The sequence below is a fragment of the Myotis daubentonii genome, chromosome 14, assembly GCF_963259705.1.
Source record: "Myotis daubentonii chromosome 14, mMyoDau2.1, whole genome shotgun sequence".
Classification (NCBI taxonomy): domain Eukaryota; kingdom Metazoa; phylum Chordata; class Mammalia; order Chiroptera; family Vespertilionidae; genus Myotis; species Myotis daubentonii.
In genome coordinates this window covers 43,310,264-43,333,148 of record NC_081853.1, presented here as the reverse complement: position 1 = coordinate 43,333,148, position 22,885 = coordinate 43,310,264, and the positions used below count along the sequence as shown (strand labels likewise).

The following is a 22,885-nucleotide window of genomic DNA, read 5'->3' as shown; positions in this document are numbered from 1 at the left end:
TGCTCTTCAGTCCAGTGGGCTCTACCTTGGCCAGAGCTGCAGAGGAATAAAGCATCCGAGTCATTGTGTAGGTGTCTCTGGGAACTAGAACTTCCAGTATGGGAGGAAGGAGAAACAAACAAGATAGCAGATAGTCACTCAAATTAGAATAGAAAGTATCAATATGAATATGAATTTATGATAAATCACATCTTTTAAAAAATACAGATATTTTCTAATGTTTTCATTAAAGTGGTCTAGAAACTAAACAAGCAGCAACGAACTCCCTTAACACCCAAGTTTTCAGGAATGTAAAAGGATAGAACTATATTTTTTTCTAAAGTGTAGTGTTTGGCAACATGAAGATTGAAAAACACAAATGGTTTGTTTTTAACAGCATCCAAAGTGCATTCATGGGATATATGTTGCTAATATGACATGTTTTTATTAAGGTATAAAGTGCATAATGCACACAGAGATACATTTACAGCTCCCTGAACTTTAACACATATGTTCCCCTATGTGACCACCACCTGCACTGACACAGAACAGTTCTCCTCCCCCAGAAGGCTCCTGCCTGCCCTTTCCTGGCCCTTGCCACAGTGCACATATTTTCCTGATTTCTATCCCCATCAGTTAGTTTTGCCTGGTTGTGAAAATGTGTATCAGTGAAGTCCTATACTTTGTATTCTTTTGATTCTGGTTCTTTTGCTCAGCCCATTTGCTGTGGGTGTCCAGAGTCTGTTCTTTCTCATTGCTTTGAAGAAGTCCACTGGGTAAGCACACCACAGCACAACACAGCATCTCTATTTTCCTGCTACCAGGGAACATTACGGCTGTTTATAGCTTAGGGTTATTGTGAGCAAAAGTGCTATGAACATTCTTATACATTTCTGTTGATGGACAGACATACTCATTTCTTTTGTGTAGCTACCTAAGAGTGGGATTGCTGAGTCATAGGGGAGGCATATGTTGTTTAAGTTTAATGTTCACTGCCAAACAGTTTTCCCAGTGATTGAACATGATGTATTTTATTTTATGGGTTTTGTTGTTGTTGTTGTTGTTGTTAATTCTCACCCGAGGATATTTTCCCATTGATTTTTTTAAAGCGAGTGGAAGGGACAGGGAGAGATATATAGAGAGAAACATTGATGTGAGAGAGACAAATCAATTGGTTGCTTCCCATAGGCACCCTGACTGGTTCCAGCAACTCAGGTATGTGCCCTTGACTGGAATTGAACCCTGGACCCTTCAGTCCACCACCCGATGCTCTATCCACTGAGCCAAACCGGCTAGGGCACTATGATGTATTTTAATTCATTAACAAAGTATGTGACTCCAAGGTAACCACTATTATGTGGTCCAAATTGTGCCAGATGTTTGTTAATATGAGTCGACATTTTAAAAGTATATTATGTTAGCACAGGCACTAAACCTTGGCCAGTCCACATGCTGGTTGGAATTAAAGGTGAAAGGAGGATAAAAACTGTTTATAGTCAAAAATTTCATTAAAAATTTCAGCTGCACAGAAGGGCATTAAACAATTGCAACTTCAATAAATTCTGTCATTTGGTGAATTACTCTTTCCTTTAGAGCAGTGGCTCTCAACCTTGGCTGCACATTAGAATCACCTGGGAATCTTTTTAAAATCCTGATTCCTGGGCCTCACCCTCCGGAAATTCTGTTTCTTTGTTACTAATGTTGTGGCCCCACCCCATAACAAAGAAGCAGAATTTCCGGAGGACGAGGCCCAGAAATCAGGATTTTAAAAAGATTCCCAGGTGGATCTAATGTGCAGCCAAGGTTGAGAACCACTGCTTTAGAGTGTTGGGAATCAATGTGTGGAAATTAAAATTAATTAATAGTTATTCAGGAAAATGTATTAAGAAATGTGTTTGCTTTGGTAGGAAAAAAAGGCATTGTTCAAAGCAGATAGGTGGTTTGGGCTAAACATATTGTTCTGTTGAATAATTGGAGTTCATTCCACCTACGCATGATTAAAAAAACAAACAAAACACCACATTTTGATGTCCCAATCCATGACATTATTTTTCTATTTTTTATTTCGCTCTCATAAAGCTATAAAGTGTAGCATTTTTTTCTTTTCATATGACCAGGGAATTATCTAACTTGCTCTCGGTGTAACTTGGCTGTTTCTGATTTATACGTTATTTTGGAAGGAAGAAGATGTGTGTGTATCTATTTACAAGGGATTGAAATGCACAGAGCACTAAATTTTCTGTGCAGTCGCAGGGAAATGGAAAAGTGCACATAGAGGCCTCCTGCCATTTGCTTCTGAGTGTAAAAGATGATGTGGTTTTGCTTTTTCTGTTCCAGTTATCTCAGGGATCTCCAGAACCGATCGAGCCCAACTTTTTCACGGCGGATTATCATTTATTACATCACTCAGCAGGTGGAAACAGTCTGTCCCCAAGTGAACCGGCAGGTAATAGTCTCCAGCATGGGAAATCTGACGCTCACAGAGAAATACAGCTGTTGGAGCGAGAGCTACCTTTAAAGATTATAATCTTCAATTTAAAAGAAAAATAGAGCTTATTTTGATTGTCTAGGGAAATAGTTCCAAGGGATACGGTAGGAATCTAGAAATTCCCTGAGATTTACTTTCCCTACTCGTGGCAGCTTCCTTGATCATTAATACTGTAAACTAACAGCAGAATCCGTGTGGGTGAATTATATTTCCTTTTATTTCTTCTTGCTTATCTGGTGATGACAAATCAAATGCCCCAAAGCATCCAGGGAAATAAAAAGCAGAAATGAAGAGTTTGAATATTTAAAATGGAGAAAATTTGAACCTTATGTGAAGGAGCCACATCCGACATATTTAATTTTTTTCTTTTGCACAAATCTCACATCAGGGGGCTATATATAGCATAGGGACTAAAGGTACAGATTCTTACAGATTCTAGACATAGATGCCTAGATTCACATCTGGGCTCATCCATTTAGTAGCTGATCTTGGGCAAGGTATTTGACCTTTCTGCATCCAGTTTCTTGCCTATAAAATGGGGATAAAAATGGTACCCGTATCACAGAGTTAAAGTGAGGATCCGTGTAAACTCGGAAAAAGTGCTTGGCCATTAGCGGGGGCTCAGCACATGTTACATGTCTTGTGACATTTGAACTCTCAGAAGTTCTCAAGCTACTTGAGGTTTCAGAATTCCTCCACCGTTTTTGAGTCCCTGTAAACTATAGTTACATCACTCCGTGGAATGGATAGAAGTCCAGTTTACAGTTAAATGAAGACTTGTCATCTCAGCCTAGAAAAATACTCACTTTGGTTGTGTCTTTGTGGTTGCCTAATGTAGGCAAATTATTTCATGTATTAATTATTAAATTTTCCCTAAGTCTTCGATTCCTGGGATAAAGCTATCCTGTGTAGGCAGAATTTCACGTGAAATAGATCCCGAGAAATCCATAAGGTGAAGATAAACTGTTGTCTAAAGTCATTTGCTTTTGAAAGCATCTCCCAGGCAGGCGAGTCAGTCTGCAGGTGAGCCTGCTGACAACAGCAGCTCTGTGAACTGCAGAGTCTGGCAGAAGTCTCTCTGTGGCCTGAGAGCAAGTGGACAGATTGGACCAGGACAGCTGGACACCCCATCCCAGAGCAGACCAGGAATATCCCTTGTCACAGCAGGCTGGGCAAAAGCAAAGACAGCAGATCCTGTGGGCTTTAAAAGCAAGCTTCCTCACACCGCCCATGCTCATGCCTCCCCTTGACCTTCAACCCATTTTTTTTCTTCTCTCTCCAAACCGGCAGGGGAGCCCCAGGGCATCCACACAAGTCAGTGTTGATTGATTTGAGTGGAAGCTGGTTGATGTTGCTTTGGGTGGCATCAGGGTGGCTTACGGTGTTAGCATTTCATACTCAGACCAAACATCAAAACAAGTATTGCCTTTTGGCATTAAATGTATAGATTTTATTTTCCTCTAGGCAGCCATAGGAAAGGGTCAGGTCTTTTGTTACCTTTTACTGTCTATTTCTGCTTCCTTCTAAAAATTTATCTTCTTTCTAGCACTTATCTATTCTTTACCTTGTGGACTAGTAAGAGTTCAATGATCAGAACACTCACCCATCAGGTAGTTGCAGTTTGGAATCACTTCTCTCTCTCTCTCTCTCTCTCTCTCTCTCTCTCTCTCTCTCTCTCTCTCTCTCTCTCGGAATACCCTGAATCTTTGTGTATTATTTTGTGATGGCTACCTCAAAAGCACCTATGTATTAAAGGAAGAGAAAAAGTTTGACTGTTCTAAGCCAAGACTATTTGGAATGTTTGCAAGTACTCATTTTCATCATTAAAAAACTGACCTGTTTCCCTGCAGTTGAGCCGTTATTGCCAATAAAGTCTAACTAAGAAAACCAAATGTCAGACTTCCCATCATTTATTGCAGGCCTCCCCACCAGCTCTGACTTGGAGGAGGGAATAACGTATGAGCAGATGCAGGTGAGGTTTCGGCAGTACCTCTGGATGATTTTATTTTGTTGCTTTTTAACTCAATGCTAACCCGATTTTTTTTCCAACTGTAGACTGTGATTGAAGAAGTCCTAGAGGAAAGTGGTTATTACAATTTTACTTCTAACAGGTGAGCTCTAGAGTTTGCTTTCCAATTTGAAATATCATTTGAGATCATTGGATATTACATCTGGTTTCTCTATATTTGATTCCAGAGGGCTTTCCCAACTTTTATTTTAAACACTTTTATAAAATATCTTGTCTCGGACTAGATATACCATTGGTAGAATATATGTTTCTCATCTTTTGTACAGATGCAGTGTTGTTGAAAAGAAAAGGGTGACCACTTAGTAGTAATTTACTCCCATAAAAATATGAGCACAGTAAAATTTTTATTTTTTTTATTATTTTTTTTAATTAAATCTTTATTGTTCAGATTATTACATTTGTTCCTTTTTTTTCCCCCCCATAACTCCCCTCCTCCCAGTTCCCGCCCTACCCTCCGCCCTCACTCCCCACCCACTGTCCTCATCCATAGGTGCACGATTTTTGTCCAGTCTCTTCCCACATCTCCCACACCCCTTTCCCCCCCAAGAATAGTCAGTCCATTCCCTTTCTATGTCCCTGATTCTATTATAATCAACAGTTTATTCTGTTCATCAGATTATTTATTCACTTGATTCTTAGATTCACTTGTTGATAGATGCATATTTGTTGTTCATAATTTGTATCTTTACCTTTTTCTTCCTCTTCCTCTTCTTAAAGGATACCTTTCAGCATTTCATATAATCCTGGTTTGGTGGTGATGAACTCCTTTAGCTTTTCCTTATCTGTGAAGCTCTTTATCTGACCTTCAATTCTGAATGATAGCTTTGCTGGATAAAGTAATCTTGGTTGTAGGTTCTTGGTATTCATCACTTTGAATATTTCTTGCCACTCCCTTCTGGCCTGCAAAGTTTCTGTTGAGAAATCAGCTGACAGTCGTATGGGTATTCCCTTGTAGGTAACTGAGTTTCTTTCTCTTGCTGTTTTTAAGATTCTCTCTTTATCTTTTGCTCTTGGCATTTTAATTATGATGTGTCTTGGTGTGGTCCTCTTTGGATTCCTTTTGTTTGGGGTTCTCCGCGCTTCTTGGACCTGTAAGTCCATTTCTTTCACCAGGTGGGGGAAGTTTTCTGTCATTATTTCTTCAAATAGGTTTTCAATATCTTGCTCTCTCTCATCTTCTGGCACCCCTATAATTCTGATGTTGGTACGCTTGAAGCTGTCCCAGAGGCTCCTTACACTATCCTCGCATTTTTGGATTCTTTTTTCATTTTGCTTTTCCGGTTGGATTTTTTTGCTTCCTCGCATTTCAAATCATTGACTTGATTCTTGCGCTCCTCTGGTCTGCTGTCGGGCGTCTGTATAATATTCGTTATTTCAGTCTGTGTGTGCTTAATTTCTAGTTGGTTCCCCAATATAAGATCGAGGGTCTTATTAGTTTTCGTGTAGATCTCATTAAGTTTATCGGCAGCTTCTAAACAGTTCTTGAGAGACCTTAAAAGTGTGGTTCTGAACTCTATTTCTTCCATTGACAATTTTGTCCTGTTTCTTTGTCTCCGCATTTTGTTATGCTTCCTTGGTGCACCCCCTAGTGGTCTTTGTTCGCAATCTTATAGATAAATCTTGATTGCTGTAGCTAATTCCAGGGAGGGTTTGACCTCCAGGCCAAGTGGCTATGAGATTCAGCTGTGTCAGTGGTGAGAGAACTTCTGTCCTCTAGGGAGGTGCTAATCTAGCCTTTGCCTGAGGCTATCCGGCAAATGCCTCTGTGCAGGGCTTGGGCAGGGCGGGTCGCACAGGATCAACAGCGTGGGCCGGAGAGAGCAGTTATGGCGGCTCTCAGTCCTGTCCCAAGGGGCTCTGCCTCTCTGAGTCCCAGCACCCGCTGCAAAGCTCGGAGAGAAAGCTGCACTCGCTCTGACCGAAGCCAGACAGTCCCGCTTCTCCCGCCTGAGTCTGGGTCCCTAAAGACTCCCCTGGATCTGGAGCTCAGAGTCTGCGACTCCCTCCCGATTGAAAACAACAACCGCGCCCTCCGCCGCCAGCCCGCTCCGCGCACTCCGCACCTCAGAATTTGACTTCAGCACTGCGCCTCCTCTGAGTGTCCGTATGCGTTTCTCTTTCCTCCTAGTTGTAGGACTTCCACTCAGCCAGCGTTCCTGTGGTTCTGGGTGATGTCCCTTCCGTTTTTTGGTTTCACTTTTGAAGTAGTTGTTCAAAGCAGCAAACTCCAGCGTTAACCTATGCCGCCATCTTGGTTCTCCCGAAAAGAATACTTCAAATTTTTAGATTTTTTTAAAAAAATTAAGCAGTTGTTTGCTCCATTCCATTAGAGCTGTAATCTCATATTTCCATCCCTGAAATTTACCCATTGCTTGTATAGTATGCAAGAGGGGAAATGCAGCAAAACAATCACTTCTGTTTACTTTATGTTTGTGAGAGAGGGACTTGTTGTTATGTGTTGCCATTTGAGTACCCTATACAGAAGTTGTATAGTATCTTCTACTATAACCATTATTGATGCTCTAAAAATATACTTTTTTGTCAATTTAGTCCAGTTCTGGATTTCTACAGTTTTACTCTTGGGCATGGTGTTGGGCACAAAGATTTGAGTACAATTAGTTTATTTAAGAGGCAATTCCGGGAAGCACTGGTAGGGGAAGAGATCATTCAATAGAAAAATCAACGAAATATTAATTATCTCTTCCCCAGGCAAGTTACCATTGTAGATCACTGGAGCTTGATCCCACCAGAGAATCTGAGAGCCTGTATAGAACATGGGTCTCACTATTCCTCCAATTTCCACAAATTATTGTTTGAGGCCTTTCCCCAGGAGATGTTAGTTACCTGGCATTTCTGGCCTTCTGGAAAGTGGACAAAGCCTATTCTAGAGGCCAGAGAAACTCTCAAGTTAAAAAAGAAGAAGATGCTGGCCGTTGGAGTCAGGCCGGCATGCTTCGAAGTGGTAAGGATGAAGGAATATGAGAATTGACAGTGTCTACTACACACCAGTTGTCTCTCGAGTTTTCCAAGAAGCCACATAGAATATGCATGGATAGTAAGCAACCACATACACATTATATATGGCTAAAAGTAGCTGTAGGAAGCATAGTCTTATGGAGTTTGTTCTCCCAAAGTGGCCTTTTATTGCCTGGAGGAGCTGCCTTCCTTTCTAACTAGTGAAACTATCTTGTGACATGATTTAAATTATTCAAGAAGTCTTCCCCAAAGATAACTATTAGTAGCCATGTTGAGAGAAAGAGGGCCCAAGAGCATCCTGTGAAGGTCATTATATGGAAATTAGATTCTTTGTGAGGTTAGTTCAGTTTCCAACATTGTTTTTCCTTCTGTTTCACGAGTTGTTCTTATGAATCACACATGAGATTATTCAACTGCTTGTTCTTTTGGTGTGGCAATATATTTCCAAAATACTACCTTCATAAATGTAGTTCTGTTTTGATTTGTAACTGAAATGATGAGTAATTCTCATTTTCCAAGGATATATTGTTAATAGAAATCTCCATCTCCATGTTCACTAGCTTTCCAGCATTCCTGGAGAGATGTAATTTTTCACTGTCTACTCCCGGACTGGGAACACTCAGCCTTCCATGGATAGTGTGAATGTCTCTGTTCTTGACTCTTAGCATCTTATTTCAAGTGCTTTGTCTTAAGTGTGGGCAAAAGTAATACTTGTCAGTTTTAATACTTGTTTTTGTGTGTGTTTGTTTTTTGTGGAGATGCTGGGGAACGAATCAGTTTTTAATCTGTATCTTCTCAGAGACTCAGGATCATGGGCAATAACTATCTTCATATTTTGCAGAAAAATCAACTAAATATTAACCAAAAAAAAACAGGTGTTTAAGGAACTTAGAGAACTTTTTACATGAGCTAATTTTCCTTTTAAAAAAAAAACAATTTCAGCCTTATTTTGAAAAATTTGCTTATGTTTTTCAGTCCTACTATCACATTTTGAAAATAAAATCAAACATTACTTCTACTTCCAAAGACATATTCCTGTATTAAAAGACATTTCAAATTCTCTTATTATGATAGATAAGATATTTAATAACAAAGGCAAAAAATTATTCACATTTGTATTCAGAATTGTGAATAGAATAGGAAGACATGATTTAAATGATCAAGTTCAAGCAACATAGGATATATATGAAATATTCTTGAAAATGCTTTAAATGAAAATGATTCACCCATGTATAAATCCATATAACCATAACACTCCCTTTTCTGCTTCTACTAGCAATGCCTATGCACATTAAATATCTATTTTATATATTCATCAGTTAAATGGGAGTGGGAGGAGCAATGCAAGTTGATTCAATGTAGATCTCTTTTTATCTTGCATATCCCTATTTCTCAACACATATTTCTTGGGAGAAAGACTCTTTACAGTTGACTAGTAAAAAGAACCCTTGGTTTTGTTTACTGGTATTCCAAATTAATTCCCAAGAAATAATTCAAGCTCTACTTAGAAGAACCTAATACTTTAGAAGCTAGAAATACACATAATTTCAAATACAAATCAAATCAGCTGTGACAGTAATGATTTTTTTGATAATCAAAGGATAGAGGATGTTAACTATCACAGAACATGTATAGGTATTTAGAATCATTAGATTGTGTTTTCCCAAATACCTCTTAGAGAAGAGCTAATATTGCCAGAGATATTAATAGATGTTCCCTGAAAAATAAAGTTTCATGACCAAATATATTTGGGAAACTCTGAATGTACAATTTTCCATTTGTGAAGAATGTTGACACACATACCGTATGAAAAACTCTGAAATGGACTGTAGGAAAGAAAACTGTTGACTTTGTTTAGCCCAGTAATTCCTCAGCTTTTACTGGGAACACAAGTTGAGAAAAACTGCCCTAGCAATATGATTAGAAATGGGAAACATTGTTTTAACTCCTCTGCCAGTGTCTACTCAGATCTGCTATTGTTCTCATTATCTTCATCATCATCATCATCATCATTAGAAAATGTTATTAAATTACAATGCACAGAGAATTATATACCTAATTCCTGTTTACAACTTAAGACTGTCCAAATTTATACACACATCTACAAGGCATCAAGATAGCAATTAAAGCATTAAGCCAAGAAATAACACATTTTCAGCTTAAAGACTTTGTTTAGGGATAGAGCCATGCCACTGGCATCTAGCTATTTCTAGAACTATTTAAATAATGAGGATAGTGCTGGGGCAGTTGGTAGAAAGAATCTCTCTGGCACAAAATGCTGCATTAGTTTTAAATAATGGTAACAGAAACAGAAATAGCAGCAAGAAACCATAACCAAATAGGGGATTCTTCATTTCTGGGCTTCTGGGAAGGGGAGGTAGGGCCGGAGTGGAGAGGAAGAAAGCAGGGTAAAGAAAATGAAACAAGGTCAAAACAAACTTGGCCAGCCCAAAGCAGATCATTTCTAGGGTTATATGATTAATCATATTTGACACATAAACATTTAACTTTCTTACCAGAAAGATACAGCCTAGCATGCCTTAATGTTCCCATTGTTGTTTGTGAGAGTAAAACTGAGTTCTGTGAGCAAATAGATGACAAATATATACTTAGAGGTAACATTAATATTTTATTTTGTAACGATAAAATATGTGTTGAGAAATAGGGATATGCAAGATAAAAAGAGATCTACATTGAATCAATTTGCATTGCTTCCCTCCCCCCATTAACTGATGAATATATAAAATATTTAATGTGCATTGGCATTTAAATGTACAAGCTACTTTGAATAGGTGTTTATTTTTGCACTATAAAAGGTTATCAGTTCCTATTGAGTTCCTAATTTGACAAAGGCATTCATTGTGTTGGCCCTGAACATTAGTAAAAGGTTGCTTCCTAAAAATCTGCTCATTCTATTATTATTTAGAACTGTTTTTTCACTTGTTGTGATTTATTTACTTATACACCTGAGCAACTGCTCTGGAAATGAAATGTGTAAGCTAAAATATTCATGACTCTATAGAACTCTCCCCACTTCTGAATCTTCTAGGTATCACTCCTATCCATGGGGGACCAAGAACCACCCAACCAAAAGATGAAAATGCTGCACTTTGAATGAACGTGGTTCTCCCAGTGAAGTTCAAGTTCGGGACTGCCGCCACCACTGCAAGATGCCTGAGGACTGGGTGCTGTTAAAAGAGTGTGGAGGAGAAAAGACCACGATGCCATGGTGCTGGCAGGACCTCTTTCTGGAGGTCTGGTGGTAGGCTCTGTGAGGGCTGCCGTGCTTGGAGGCTCAATTCCTGGGATGCATTACACACGGGATGACAGGGCTCCCAGTGTGCTCCTGGGAGAAGATGCTGCAATTCACCTGCGGGAAGAAAACCCACTCCTCACAGAACTTTCCTCCGAGTTAGAAAAAATGAACACCTTGTCATATTTTTCAAAGAAATATTTTATACTTAGAATTGCTAAGTTCAGAGACATCTAGCCTTCCATGTATAAAAAATAGTTTTAGATAAAGAAAATTATAGGACTCAAAATAATAACATATTGGGTGATTCACTGTATCTCCCATTTTTTTAATCTTAAAAGATATTTAAAATGTGATTGAATTTTTGTTTGTTTGTTTTAATGAAAGGATTGGTTCTCTCCTAACCACTTGGGTGCTAGTGGTCTTGAACCCGGATACAGTGTAGACAGTATTGTAACCTTGCACAGCCTCTGGGAATAACTATCAAATAGTCATATTTAAGTTAGAGTAATAGAACATATGGATGTACAGTGTGTATATGTACATATGAGTGGGGGCAAAGGGGATTTGGATTAGGCTAATGCTTTGCTGCTAATCAAACTTATAGTGTTTTTAGAGCACTTTGAAGAGTTCATAGAATCTATGAAAGAGATGCAATATTCCTTGTTCTAAGTTCCCCCCTTACTAAAATTACATTGTTATAAAATTTCTATTGTTGAAAATTTGAAATGAAAATAAGTTATATAATAAAATCGAAGTTCCTTGATTCATTGAGACATCCCTTAAAAAGAGAAATCAGAATACCAAACAGTGTCCCATTCCTATATAGAAAGAATTTATGATGGAAACTTTCTAGATTCTTATTAGGCTATAATATCTTCATTTGGCTTCTTACAACTTCTGTAATGTCAAGAAATGCCCTTATTGTCAAATCAGACTGCACTTCTAACTCCTTAAAGAATATTTTAATGCTATATAATTAGTAATCTGAAATTTGGCTTTTTGTTTACTTTTCACTGAGTTCTGTTATCTTTATTTACATTGGTATATTTTTAGCACAATTGAATAGGATTTATTTCAATATATTTGCAGTGGTTAAAACACTAACCTTTTGTATAGAATGGGAAACTATTTTAATGTGAATCCATCTTGTTTTACAATTAGCATGTTTAATACTTAAATGATACCCAAATTCCCTTTAGCTAATGCCTTTGAAGACTGTCAATGAATCTTTGTCTTTAAGCCAAAGTAATAACAAATACAGTGCAATTTATAGTTTCACATCTAATTTAAAATCATAGATGCAAATATAGTAATGAAAAATTTCATTTTCAGCTTTCAGACCAATTCCATCCAAATGTGAAATTTACACGTGAAATCAAAATGCTGTGGTTTTGTTGATTTAAACCAAGCAAAATTGTATTCCTATTCCATTTAATTTGAACTGGGACTATTACTTTTTATGTGTGTTTTTTAAAATATATGGCACATTTTCTCATTGTATAGGAGTCATAGGCCTAGAGGGGCAGTACTTAGCAATAACCGAAGCTATGTGGTGAAAGTTTGAACAATGAAGTTCTTTATCAAATGACAATATATAGAAAAGAATAGTCTTCAGAGGTCACAGGTTGGTTAGAGAAGAGACATTATGTCTGGATGATGGTCTTCAGTGCATGCAGTCAATCTCATTAATGCACTGAGCAGAAGATTTCCATCTCACACTTTCAGGCCAGACGAACAGCGTGGATTATTAGGAGCCAGTAAAAACGAACAAAAATAAGCAAATGCGTCTTGTTCAGCAGCAGCTTCAGGCCCAGCACTGATAAGTGGATTCTTTTGCCAAAATAATGGAGGTGTGCTGTTTGAATCCCTCCCTTTAACTACCAGTTATGAATCAACATTCTCCCAGGTAAGAACAAGCCTTTAAGAGGAAGTTAGGTCCTGGTAAGGAACCACTTTGTGCACGGAGCACATCCCAACAGCAAAGTTAACTTTCAAAAGCGTTGTCTTTCAAATAACAAGCTCCACTCCCCCTTACAAGGGAACAAGAAGGATCGTTTTGTTTTGACGATCTGAACTGTCTTCTAGTGCAAAGAAATTGTTACTTGAACTTAAGAGACCTCATCATCTTTCCTTGATTGCATTTTCAAAGGTTCTCTTTCTTTTGTACGAGTTTTAATTATGTGTTGCGTAATGAAATCCCTGTGAATCTATCTCATGCTCAGTCGCTGAATATTTGTATGGGACAGAATATGAGTCAGTCTTTTCAGATCACCTTTGTTACACAGGCACTTCAGTGAATGATGTTATGATCCACCAGCTCTATCTGAATAAGTGTATCTGAAAACTTAGTTTGCTTCTTCAGAGCAAAATGTTCCTTCTCAGGGAAGTGACTGCAGCAGGCCTATGAGCTTCCTGGTTGTTAACCTTGTCTCCTTCCAGATGTATTTCATTAGAGATCTTCAGGACATAGTAATATGCGCACTAGACCCAGTGCTCACGGAGGAATTTCAGAAACCCAGAGAAATGCTGCTTGAGTTTAGTATGGGTCCTGGTGAGGCAGTGGTCTTTGTGCACAATCTGCTTTGGCATTCTGAAGCGGGACCTCATTAGCAAACACTGTTATAAAGTTTACCCAAATGGTGGAACTGACTAGGAGTTAAGGTCTTCCTAGAGGTACCATTTATGACTTAATAAATACCACAATTTTTTTTCCTTTTTTTTATTGTTTAAAATTTTACATATGTCTCCTTTTTCCTGGCTTGACCCTCCTTCCCCTAGCCATTCCCACCCCTGAGAGCAAGCCCCCACCGCCCTAGTGTCTGTGTCCATTGGTTATGCTAATATGCATCATACAAGTCGTTTGGTTGTTCTCTAACCTCCCCTTCCCCTGCCATTTGTCTCTGGATCTAGTCTTGTTCATCAGATTATGTTGATCCTTATATCCCACAAATGAATGAGATCATATGATATTTATCTTTCTCCGACTGTCTTATTTCGCTTAGCATAATGCTCTCCAGTTCCATCCATGCTGTTGCAAATGGTAAAAGTTCCTTCTTTTTTATAGCGGCATAGTATTCCATTGTGTAGATGTACCACAGTTTTTTAATCCACTCATCTGCTGATGGGCACTTAGGTTGTTTCCAAATCTTAGCTATTATAAATTGTGCTGTATCATAAATTTTAATGTACGAAAACAAATATAGGGCTGCTTGATTATGTGCAATTGCAGCAATATCCTTAATCACTCATATTGAAGACATGTGAAGGCGATAATATTGTTTAGTCAACTCTGTCAGTATTAATATGCGTAGAATCCACATCCTTTCTTTGATTTGCTGAATTGTGAAATATATTTATGGCTATTCCTTTGCTTGGAATGGCAAGGAACTGAGTACAATCAATATGCTGGATTCCTTTAGAAGTAGGCCCCACTTCTACCTGAAAGCAGGAAACGCTTCTTTATAAGCTGCTTTTATTGTTTGCCTTTCACTTGTCTAATGTTGTGTATTCATGAGCATAGGAAGCAACTGGAGAGGCAGGCAATGCAGCCGCAGAGGGTGCCTGAGTAAGGGATGCTCGGTGCTTTTAGAGATTGACCTTGACTTTGGGTAAATTTCTGTCCAAATATGCAATTGTTCATGTTTAGCAACTAAATGTGATAAGTGTATTCCATATCTTTATAATTTCTTTCAGATTGCACACATTGGTGGAAGTGGGCATCATTTTGTATATCTTTTCAATTGAAATGTGCTGCTAACTGTATACTTCACCTTGAATGCTGTTTTTCATGTTGATGGGAAGACTCAAACGTCTCAGGGAAAGAACTTTGTGATAAAGAAATCCTTATGTGTGTTATTACAGTTAACTTGCATATTGTAATTGTGATTATTATAGCTGATTACATCCCTGTCACGGTGCTTTGAGGTTTGCAAGAGGAACAGGAAAGAGTTTATAATTTTGATGGGATGGATGTTGCTCTGGGTCAATGCACAATAGTTGTTTTTTAAAAGTGAAGATCAAACACCGTAAAATGATAGCAGCATTCTTGATATGTGAGGTATGCTAGTTTTAACTACATATATGCAGTGATTAATAATATACAACAATTTAAATACAATTTATTGCTTTTATCCTAAAAGTAAATGAACTCTATATTCTCGATTGAAAACTAAAAATCACTCCTCTAAACGTGACAAGTTGTCTTTTTTTCATGTTGTACTATGGCCCTCTGCCCTGTGCCCAGAAACTGCATTTAGGAGTAGCAGATGTGTGTTATAGCAAATGTATGACTTTTTAACTGCTGTCCTTTGGAACTAGCTTACCTTTGTTTTCCTCCGAACAAAGTTTTGTCTTTATAGAAAAATAAGTCATTTTGACAGCTCATCAGCGAGTCTGGGTCGATACTCAGAATTGATCTGATGAGCTCACACATGAAAAATTAGCTGAAGTTTTTGCAATCATATGACAGACTGGTCCCATGTCACAGGTAGAGAGGTTTGGACTAGAAGTAACAAACCTAGAGGAACACATACTTTAAACCCTTAGCACCTTTAAGTCAGACTGTGAAAGTCACATTCAGAATGATATTCTTCACCCATGAGTCAGTTCTGCATTTCAAGCACCATCGAGTCAAGATTCGGAAAGAGAACATAAAGCTTATCAATGACTATTGAATTTGCTTTCCTTGCCCTCCACGTTCTCTGTGTCTGCCTCCTACGTCAGTGACTTGTGAAGGTAATGCGGCTGGTTTGGGGATAGCTCATGTCAGGAATGAGTACCTGAAGTGTTTGTATGAGTCTAACATTACATCGCGGGAGGTGAGTATGTATAAGCCCTCAGGAGTGAAATCCCAGCTCAAAGATGAAAGATGGATCCCTCAGGGACATGGGATGGTCCCCAAATAATCACTATTTTGAGAAGTTGGAGTCCATGTAGAAGGCAAGGAGTTCCCCAGCACCTGACACTGCCCTGCAGGCTCCTCACAGGTGGTGAGCAGTTGGCAAGGGACCAGGTAACTCCATGCACTTGACTGACTCATGTCACTCCCCAGAGTGCAGTGTCATTGCACTGTGGTCTCTGAGCTCTCGCCAGTCAGGTGACCCCCAGAGTGGCCTCCTGAGGCCCCCAATAACTTGTTGGTCAAATCCCCAGGACAGGGTCCCTATGCAGCAGGAAACACCTCAAAGAAGCACTTCTGTCTGCCATCAAGTGAATGCAGTTCTGCCTCTGGGACCCATGGTCCCCCCCCCCCGCCCCCCCCCCCCGTCTTTCCTCTATAGCCTCAGCCCCATTTCCTCTGATAATGCACATTTTATAAGAAAGATATGTGGACCTTAGGTAAGTGCAGGCAGATTGGAGTATGCGACACTTAGCTAGATTAGATAAGAAACATTTGAAGGTATTTCAAGCAAACCACGCACTTGACTGATGACTCATGGAGAGATCCCATCAGTTCGCTCTTCCGAAATGGGAAACAAAAACCAGTTAAAAGAAAAATCCTCTGAGGGCATTTTGTTTACTGGCATTTAGTGGACCAAACGGAATTGGAATGCTTCCTTTGTTTTATTGTTCTCAGAGGCGAGTTCGTCAGGATCGACAGGAACAGAGCCGCTCTCTGAAAAGGGCAGCCCCTGATCCCACATGGCGGTCTGAGACAAAGGCCTGGGCCCACAGGACGGAAAAGTACTGCCGATTTGCACTCCTCACCTCAGCCTCCAAGAAGGTATCTCCTTCTATTCCAGTCCTAGGCCTGGAACACCCCCACCCCATTCCTCCCCCAGAACAGGCTGTTCCTGGGTGTCCTGCTGGGGTCCCTGGATTTTTTGAGATGTTGGCAGTTCTGTGACCATGTGTGATGTGGAAAGCAGAGGATGGCGGACCCCCCTGCACATGGTCCCGTCCTCCCCAAACCTCCCAAACGCCTTCCTGTGTGAGCACATGGAGCCTGAGCTGCTGATGACCTTGAGGCCTTGGAAGCAAAGGAAAATGAAACGCCTCTATAAAGGATTTATATAAAAATGCAAGCAGCCTTTATTGTTGCTATCGCCTTAGATATACTCTGTAAAATGCTAAGAAAATTAAAAAAGTATTTTCAACCTTACTGGAAAATTGTTTTTCTTTTATCAGGCGTTCAGAGCAAATGGTCATATTTTTTCTCTCACCAGTCCCCGAATCTCTCCTTTTATACTTATAAGTCTTTTGATTTTAAGAAAAATGTTCCAAATAGGCAATGATGCACATGTTTAAGCTCAAAAGTGTCCTGCAATTTTAATTGGTGGGTCCCTGCCTGCAGTAATCATCTATTGTCACAAATGTGGCACAGTGAAGCCCCTCAAAATTAATGGCTTGAAATGACAAGCATTTGTTATTTTTCATGAAGCTGTAGGTCAGCTGGGTGATGCTCTGCTGGTCTGAGTGGGGCTCAGATGATTTCCACTGGATAATCTCGGGTGTCTGTGGTCAGCTGGCAGGCTGCCTGGGGTCTGGCTGGTCTAGGATGGACTCGGAGGGGAAAAGGAAGCTCTCCTCTGTGTCTCTCACATCCCTCCTGCAACTTAGCAGACGAGTTCTTGTGGCTGGCGGTAGCAAGGGCTGAAGAAAGAATGTAGAAATGCAAGACTCCTTTGTCAAGCTTCTGCTTATGTCAAGATTTCTCCATTCTCATTAGCCAAAGCAGATCACATGGTCAAACCCCCCACCCCCCTCGTTAGTGTAGGCAGATGTATCAGGTTTTTACTGCTGTGTAACAAATTGTTATAAACTTGGCAATTAGAAAAAGTACATTTTTTAATCTCGAGAAGTTTGGGCATGGCTTTACTGTGTCCTCTTATAGGCTAGAACAGCCGTGGGCAAACTACAGCCCACAGACCGGATCCGGCCCGTTTGAAATGAATAAAACTAAAAAAAAAAAAAAAAAAAAAGACCGTACCCTTTTATGTAATGATGTTTACTTTGAATTTATATTAGTTCACACAAACACTCCATCCATGCTTTTGTTCCGGCCCTCCGGTCCAGCTTAAGAACCCATTGTAGCCCTCTAGTCAAAAAGTTTGCCCACCCCTGGGCTAGAATCAAGTATGGGCAGGGGGCAGGCTCTCATCTGGGCCTTGGGATTCTCTTCCAAGCTCCTGTGATCACTGGCAGACTTCAGTTCCTTGTGTTTGTAGGACTGAAGTCCACAGCAATTAGATGTGGCCAGTAGGAGTCCCCTGCCATGTGTACATGTGTAGACAGTTTACATCAAGGCAGCTTGCTTTATCAAACAGTAGCTAGAGAGTCTCTCTCTCTCTCTCTCTCTCTCTCTCTCTCTCTCTCTCTCTCTCTCTCTCTCGTTGACTAAAACAGAGGTTTATAACATAACCAAATCAAGGGAGTGACATCCTGTTACCTTCACCGTATTCTAGTTGTCATAAGCAAGTCACAGGTGCAGTCTACACTCAAGGGGGGGGGGGGGTTATATAAGGGAATGGATGCTTAGGGTCACCTTACGGTATGTCTGCCACAGAGTGCAATACGGAAGCGCACACACATAGGTAGACCTGAAAAATTAGGGTCATGAAATACAAAATATCACGATATCCAAAAAACTGGAGAAGAAAGAGTTGTGTGAGGTAGTCTCATGAAAATGACCTCAGACTGTAGAACCTCGGCCCCTTCCCAGGATTCAGTTGGCGGTCCCCAGCAGGCTCCTCGAAAGCCAGGTCCAACCCAGCAGACAGACAAACCTCAGCCACTGGCATGAGAAGCAGGAGAGGAAATCATTCTTCCTGAGGCCAGAGGAGCTTGTGGACATCCCTCATGCCCTCCAGACTCAGGGCAGTAGACTCTGCTATTCTTCATTTAGGCTTTTATTAAATGGGAACAAATTGATTGTCTCAGTAACTATGTTTATATGGCAAAGAGCAGGAATTAAATGAATTATAGAGCATAGCTTTTTATAACTACTAATGGCCATCTTAAAAAAAAACAACACTTCATAAGTAATGACTAAAAGAAAATATCTTCCAAATATAAAGATTCTGTCCCTCTCCTCAAGATTGAGAGTATAACTCATATTCACTTTGCTTTTCTTATGAATCTGTTCCTATAATGCCAATTTAAGTTGCTATCGTACTTTAAAGACTGAAATGGCATGAATTAATTCTGTTGCACACACTGGTTTTATCTCTTGAGCCATGGAGACTTGCCACGGACATTTTAGCCATCTTCCCACATGCAGAAAAGTTGTTTACATAACCCAGGAAAATAGTTGTAATTGTCCTAATGGGTACATAGGTACATGCTGTGAATTGTTTAAGGATCAGGAAACAAATCACTTAAAGTCTAAAGTTCCCTAAATGTATTTGCACACGAAACGAGAAGTGACCACGAGGAAGGATCTGGGCCTTTGGCTCACATGGACCTGGGTTAGGATGGCAGCTCATGATTTCTCTTGGATGATCTCAGACCAAGGACTTGACCTTTCTAAGGCTTCTTAGCGTCTACATCCGTGCAATGGAGATAATAGGAGATTCCACTTTAAAAGTCACGGAGCCTAAGCTGGATGCAATGCAGGTAAGCTGCTCGGTACCACGTTAGTCTGTACCCACCCAGCTCCAACAGACCCTGGACCGTGTCTGTGCGCGTGGCCTCCTGGGGCACTTTCTCCCCCAATAGCCTGCATCTGCGGCTCATTGATGGGAACTGCCCTCAGGTGGCAGGAGCTAGTTTGGCCTGCCAGCAACGGTAACATCGGAAAAACTCTGCCTCCAGACGCAGCTCTAAAACACTGACAGATCCACAGGAACAAACCTCCAGCGGCCTCGTGACTGAATGGGACATCTGTGAGGTGTGGTCTTCACTGCTTCACAGCCCCCCTGAAGAACGAATCAGAGTCACCTTCCGCGGAACTGTACATGTTCAGGTACCCTAGCCTGGCTTCCCTCCTCTCTTTCCCCCTCGCCTATCAGTCTTCCTGGCAACACTTCCTGGTGAAACTGCCCCACATCTCAGGACATGCTTCTGGGGAAGCCCCCGGAAGGCACTGGCAGAATATAAATGGCCGAATTAATATTAGCTTAAAATCTGTGTGACTAGGCATGTGGATTGACAACTCTTCATGGTTCATGTGCCTAAGGAAATGATGCATTGATTGGTGTCACTGCGGTGTGTTGGGTATGGTTTCCCTATTAGGCAGGAATAAAACTAGGCATTATGATCTGGTAGTTGGGGCCACACTCCCTACCCCAGGCTGGCGGCCATTTGTGGCTGTTAGTGGAATAACATCGGCTGCCTAAGAAAAGCACCTGCCTACCCTCCTACAATGTCTTGGAGCATTCCTGCCTGTCTTCGGGGAGCCAGCTGCCTCTCTCTGTGATGTATTGTTGTACGTTAGATTCAGTGAGCTCAGAATTCCAAGAAAGGGAGAGGACATCACAGGAAGCGAGAAGAACCATTAGACAGGGGGTCCTTCCCCCACCTCCATTGGCCACACCCAAAGGAGTTAGCTCAGCCTTGGGGACACCTCCCTGCTGCCTGGGACAGAGGAAAGCTTGGCTGACCCTCTTTTGATCTCTAAGTAAGATGGGATGTTTTCTTCTATATCCTTCACTAGTTTTACTTTGAGATTGTTTACAGTACTTTTTCCAAAAAACCTCAACCAAAGTAATGAGCATCTTGGCATCTGCTAATTATTTAAAAGTGCTTTTGGATGCCGTTGATTAAGCTTACTGTGATTCTTTTAGATCAGTGGTTCTCAACCTTGGCTGCGCATTAGAATCACCTGGGAATCTTTTTAAAATCCTGATTTCTGGGCCTCATCCTCCGGAAATTCTGTTTCTTTGTTATGGGGTGGGGCCACAACATTAGTAACAAAGAGACAGAATTTCCGGAGGATGAGACCCAGAAATCAGGATTTTTAAAAGATTCCCAGGTGATTCTAATGTGCAGCCAAGGTTGAGAACCACTGTTTTAGATAGTCCTGGCTTCTGCCTTTCCAAAAAGTGAATTTTCATGACAAACAAGTAACATTCAACATGAAGTACATAACAAATGACTATTGAGTCACGTCCAATGCAGATCAGCATCTCTGGTCAGTTACACATGAGGAACTATTTTTATTGGACTTTTTTACAACAGCTTTCAGGGGTTGACATGTCCCATTTTGTTGCTTTCATCACCAGCCTGGTTGGATCTTATCAGTAGCAACATTAGGGTTTTGACATCAGCTGCTCCAACTTGGAGAGAGTATTCCAAACGAGAAAAGTGCAGAAAAGTAGGGAGGGGTAGTGAAGTTCTGGTTGTTCAAACTCTGCTTGGCACTCAGTGCAATTGTAAGGAGGAAAAGCTCTCACTCCTGGCCATGTTCTTAAAGGAATCAGGAGAACGCTACCAGAAACTGTTTCCCAGTCCCTTCTACTCCTAACGCTTGTTCTGCTCGTACATCCCTGTATAATAACACACACACAAACACCACAACCCCTCTTCTCGCCCAACCACCACTCTTGAGAAGGTGAAAAAAATCTCCCCAGTCCTTTTCCTATTGGTTAGCATTTTCATTGGTCAATTGAGGTAGCACCAAGCTTTGGCTGCATTTCCAAATGTCTACTCAACTCTTTCACTGTTCCCTCTTTTTCTTATTCTAAAATTCAGAGTGTGTTGGTTCATATGATAATATTAACCCTATGTCTACTAGGAAACATTGCTCAGTCAGTCTACATAACTCAATGACTTTAAGGGTCAACACTCTTTATATCATTGAATGCTAAAGCTTATTTTCTTTCCTCTTCCACTTTCTTCTAATTATTCAATATTTTTAATGTGCATTGCCTTTAGGGATATGAAATGTAATAGAAACATTGTTTTCCCATTTTTTTATCCTGTTCTCCCCCGCCCCATGGAAACAGTAGACGTGAATTGCTAACTTAGAAACAAAATTTCTGACTACATCTTGACCCAGCATTTTTATGTTAAAAAGTTTTACTGAGCTACATGGATTAAAAACAAGCACACAAATAGAAGGTCGACAAATCATGTGAATCAGAAGGTCTTTCATTCATTCAAAGGTTAATCAGATCGATTTAAAGAAGTGCTAGGCTTATTGGGAGCAATAAGTTTACTGCTCTCAATAAATTCTCACTGGGGAGGGAGAGAGTGTCGAGTGGCTACTGTGTGGCATGCACTGTGCAAGGCACTTTCCATATGTCTACTTAGTCACCCCCAGGAAATGGCCCCCGGGAAAGAGGTTATAACCAACAGTATTGGGAAGAACTGAGATTCAGAGAAGTGAAGATGCTAGTAGCTAGTGGGTAAAAAAAAAAAAAAGTTAGGACCCTGGGAGAAAACTTAGATCCTGCATGGCTCCAATTCTGCAGCTCTTCTTATCCCTACCAAGCAAAACCCTTAGTTTATATTGTAGACAAAGGATTACTAACTTTATGAGATTTTTAGAATTCTCTGTGTGCCTTATTAAATGGTAACATCTTGTCTATAGCTCCTAATGGCTGCTTTGTATGAATATCTTAAATAATTATAGGAAAAGATGCTCTATTATTCATCCTTTTCAAAAGCACAAATGCTGACTACATTAGAATTTCAATAATTCCCTGATGTTGAAGCCCTAGCTACCCCAGAAGACAGCCCGGTTTTTAATGTTTTCACTAGGACCCAACTTTCCATAAAGTGCTTCGATAACCCTGCTCATGGCACCTCTTGATATGTAGTGAGTTCTCAAATATGATTTTCTAATTAAATGGCTCAAAAGCCAGTCAGGCATTTTGGCTTTAAAAATCAATGGGGGAAATATCAATGGACTGAGACTTCTCCTTTTTCCAAGGTGAAGGAGATATACCACTGGCTGTGTGAGCTAAGGTGAAGGGCTTAACCATTCTGGACCTCAGTCTTCTGAGATAACAGTGCTTTTCTTGTTGTATTATCATGAGGTGCTAACATATCAGCAATAATTAATTCAATGAGTAGACAGAGGAAACATTAAATAAATAGAAACTACTAGCCTTATTAACTTGTAGTTTCCCAAACGTTGAAGGGCAATCTTGCTGAACGTTAAAGTCTGTTTCCTAATTTTTAAAGTGGTCCAGCACTGCCTCTTAAGGATGTCTGACCTTGAAAATGACTGATCCAATGGGACAGTGTCCGAAGGGTCTGCTGGTACCCCAGCATC

General features: G+C 40.3%; 1 protein-coding gene across 1 annotated transcript in view; it reads left to right on the top strand.

The window, feature by feature from the left end:
- Nucleotides 1-13,523, top strand: part of NEK10 (NIMA related kinase 10) — a 147,070-nt gene extending 133,547 nt beyond the window's left edge. The window contains exons 35-38 of the mRNA XM_059664119.1: nucleotides 2,317-2,425; nucleotides 4,387-4,439; nucleotides 4,523-4,578; nucleotides 10,522-13,523. Coding sequence (XP_059520102.1) covers nucleotides 2,317-2,425; nucleotides 4,387-4,439; nucleotides 4,523-4,578; nucleotides 10,522-10,570 — 267 coding nt within the window. The 3' untranslated portion in view covers nucleotides 10,571-13,523. The remainder of the gene's footprint in view (nucleotides 1-2,316; nucleotides 2,426-4,386; nucleotides 4,440-4,522; nucleotides 4,579-10,521) is intronic.
- Nucleotides 13,524-22,885: the final 9,362 nt, after the last annotated feature.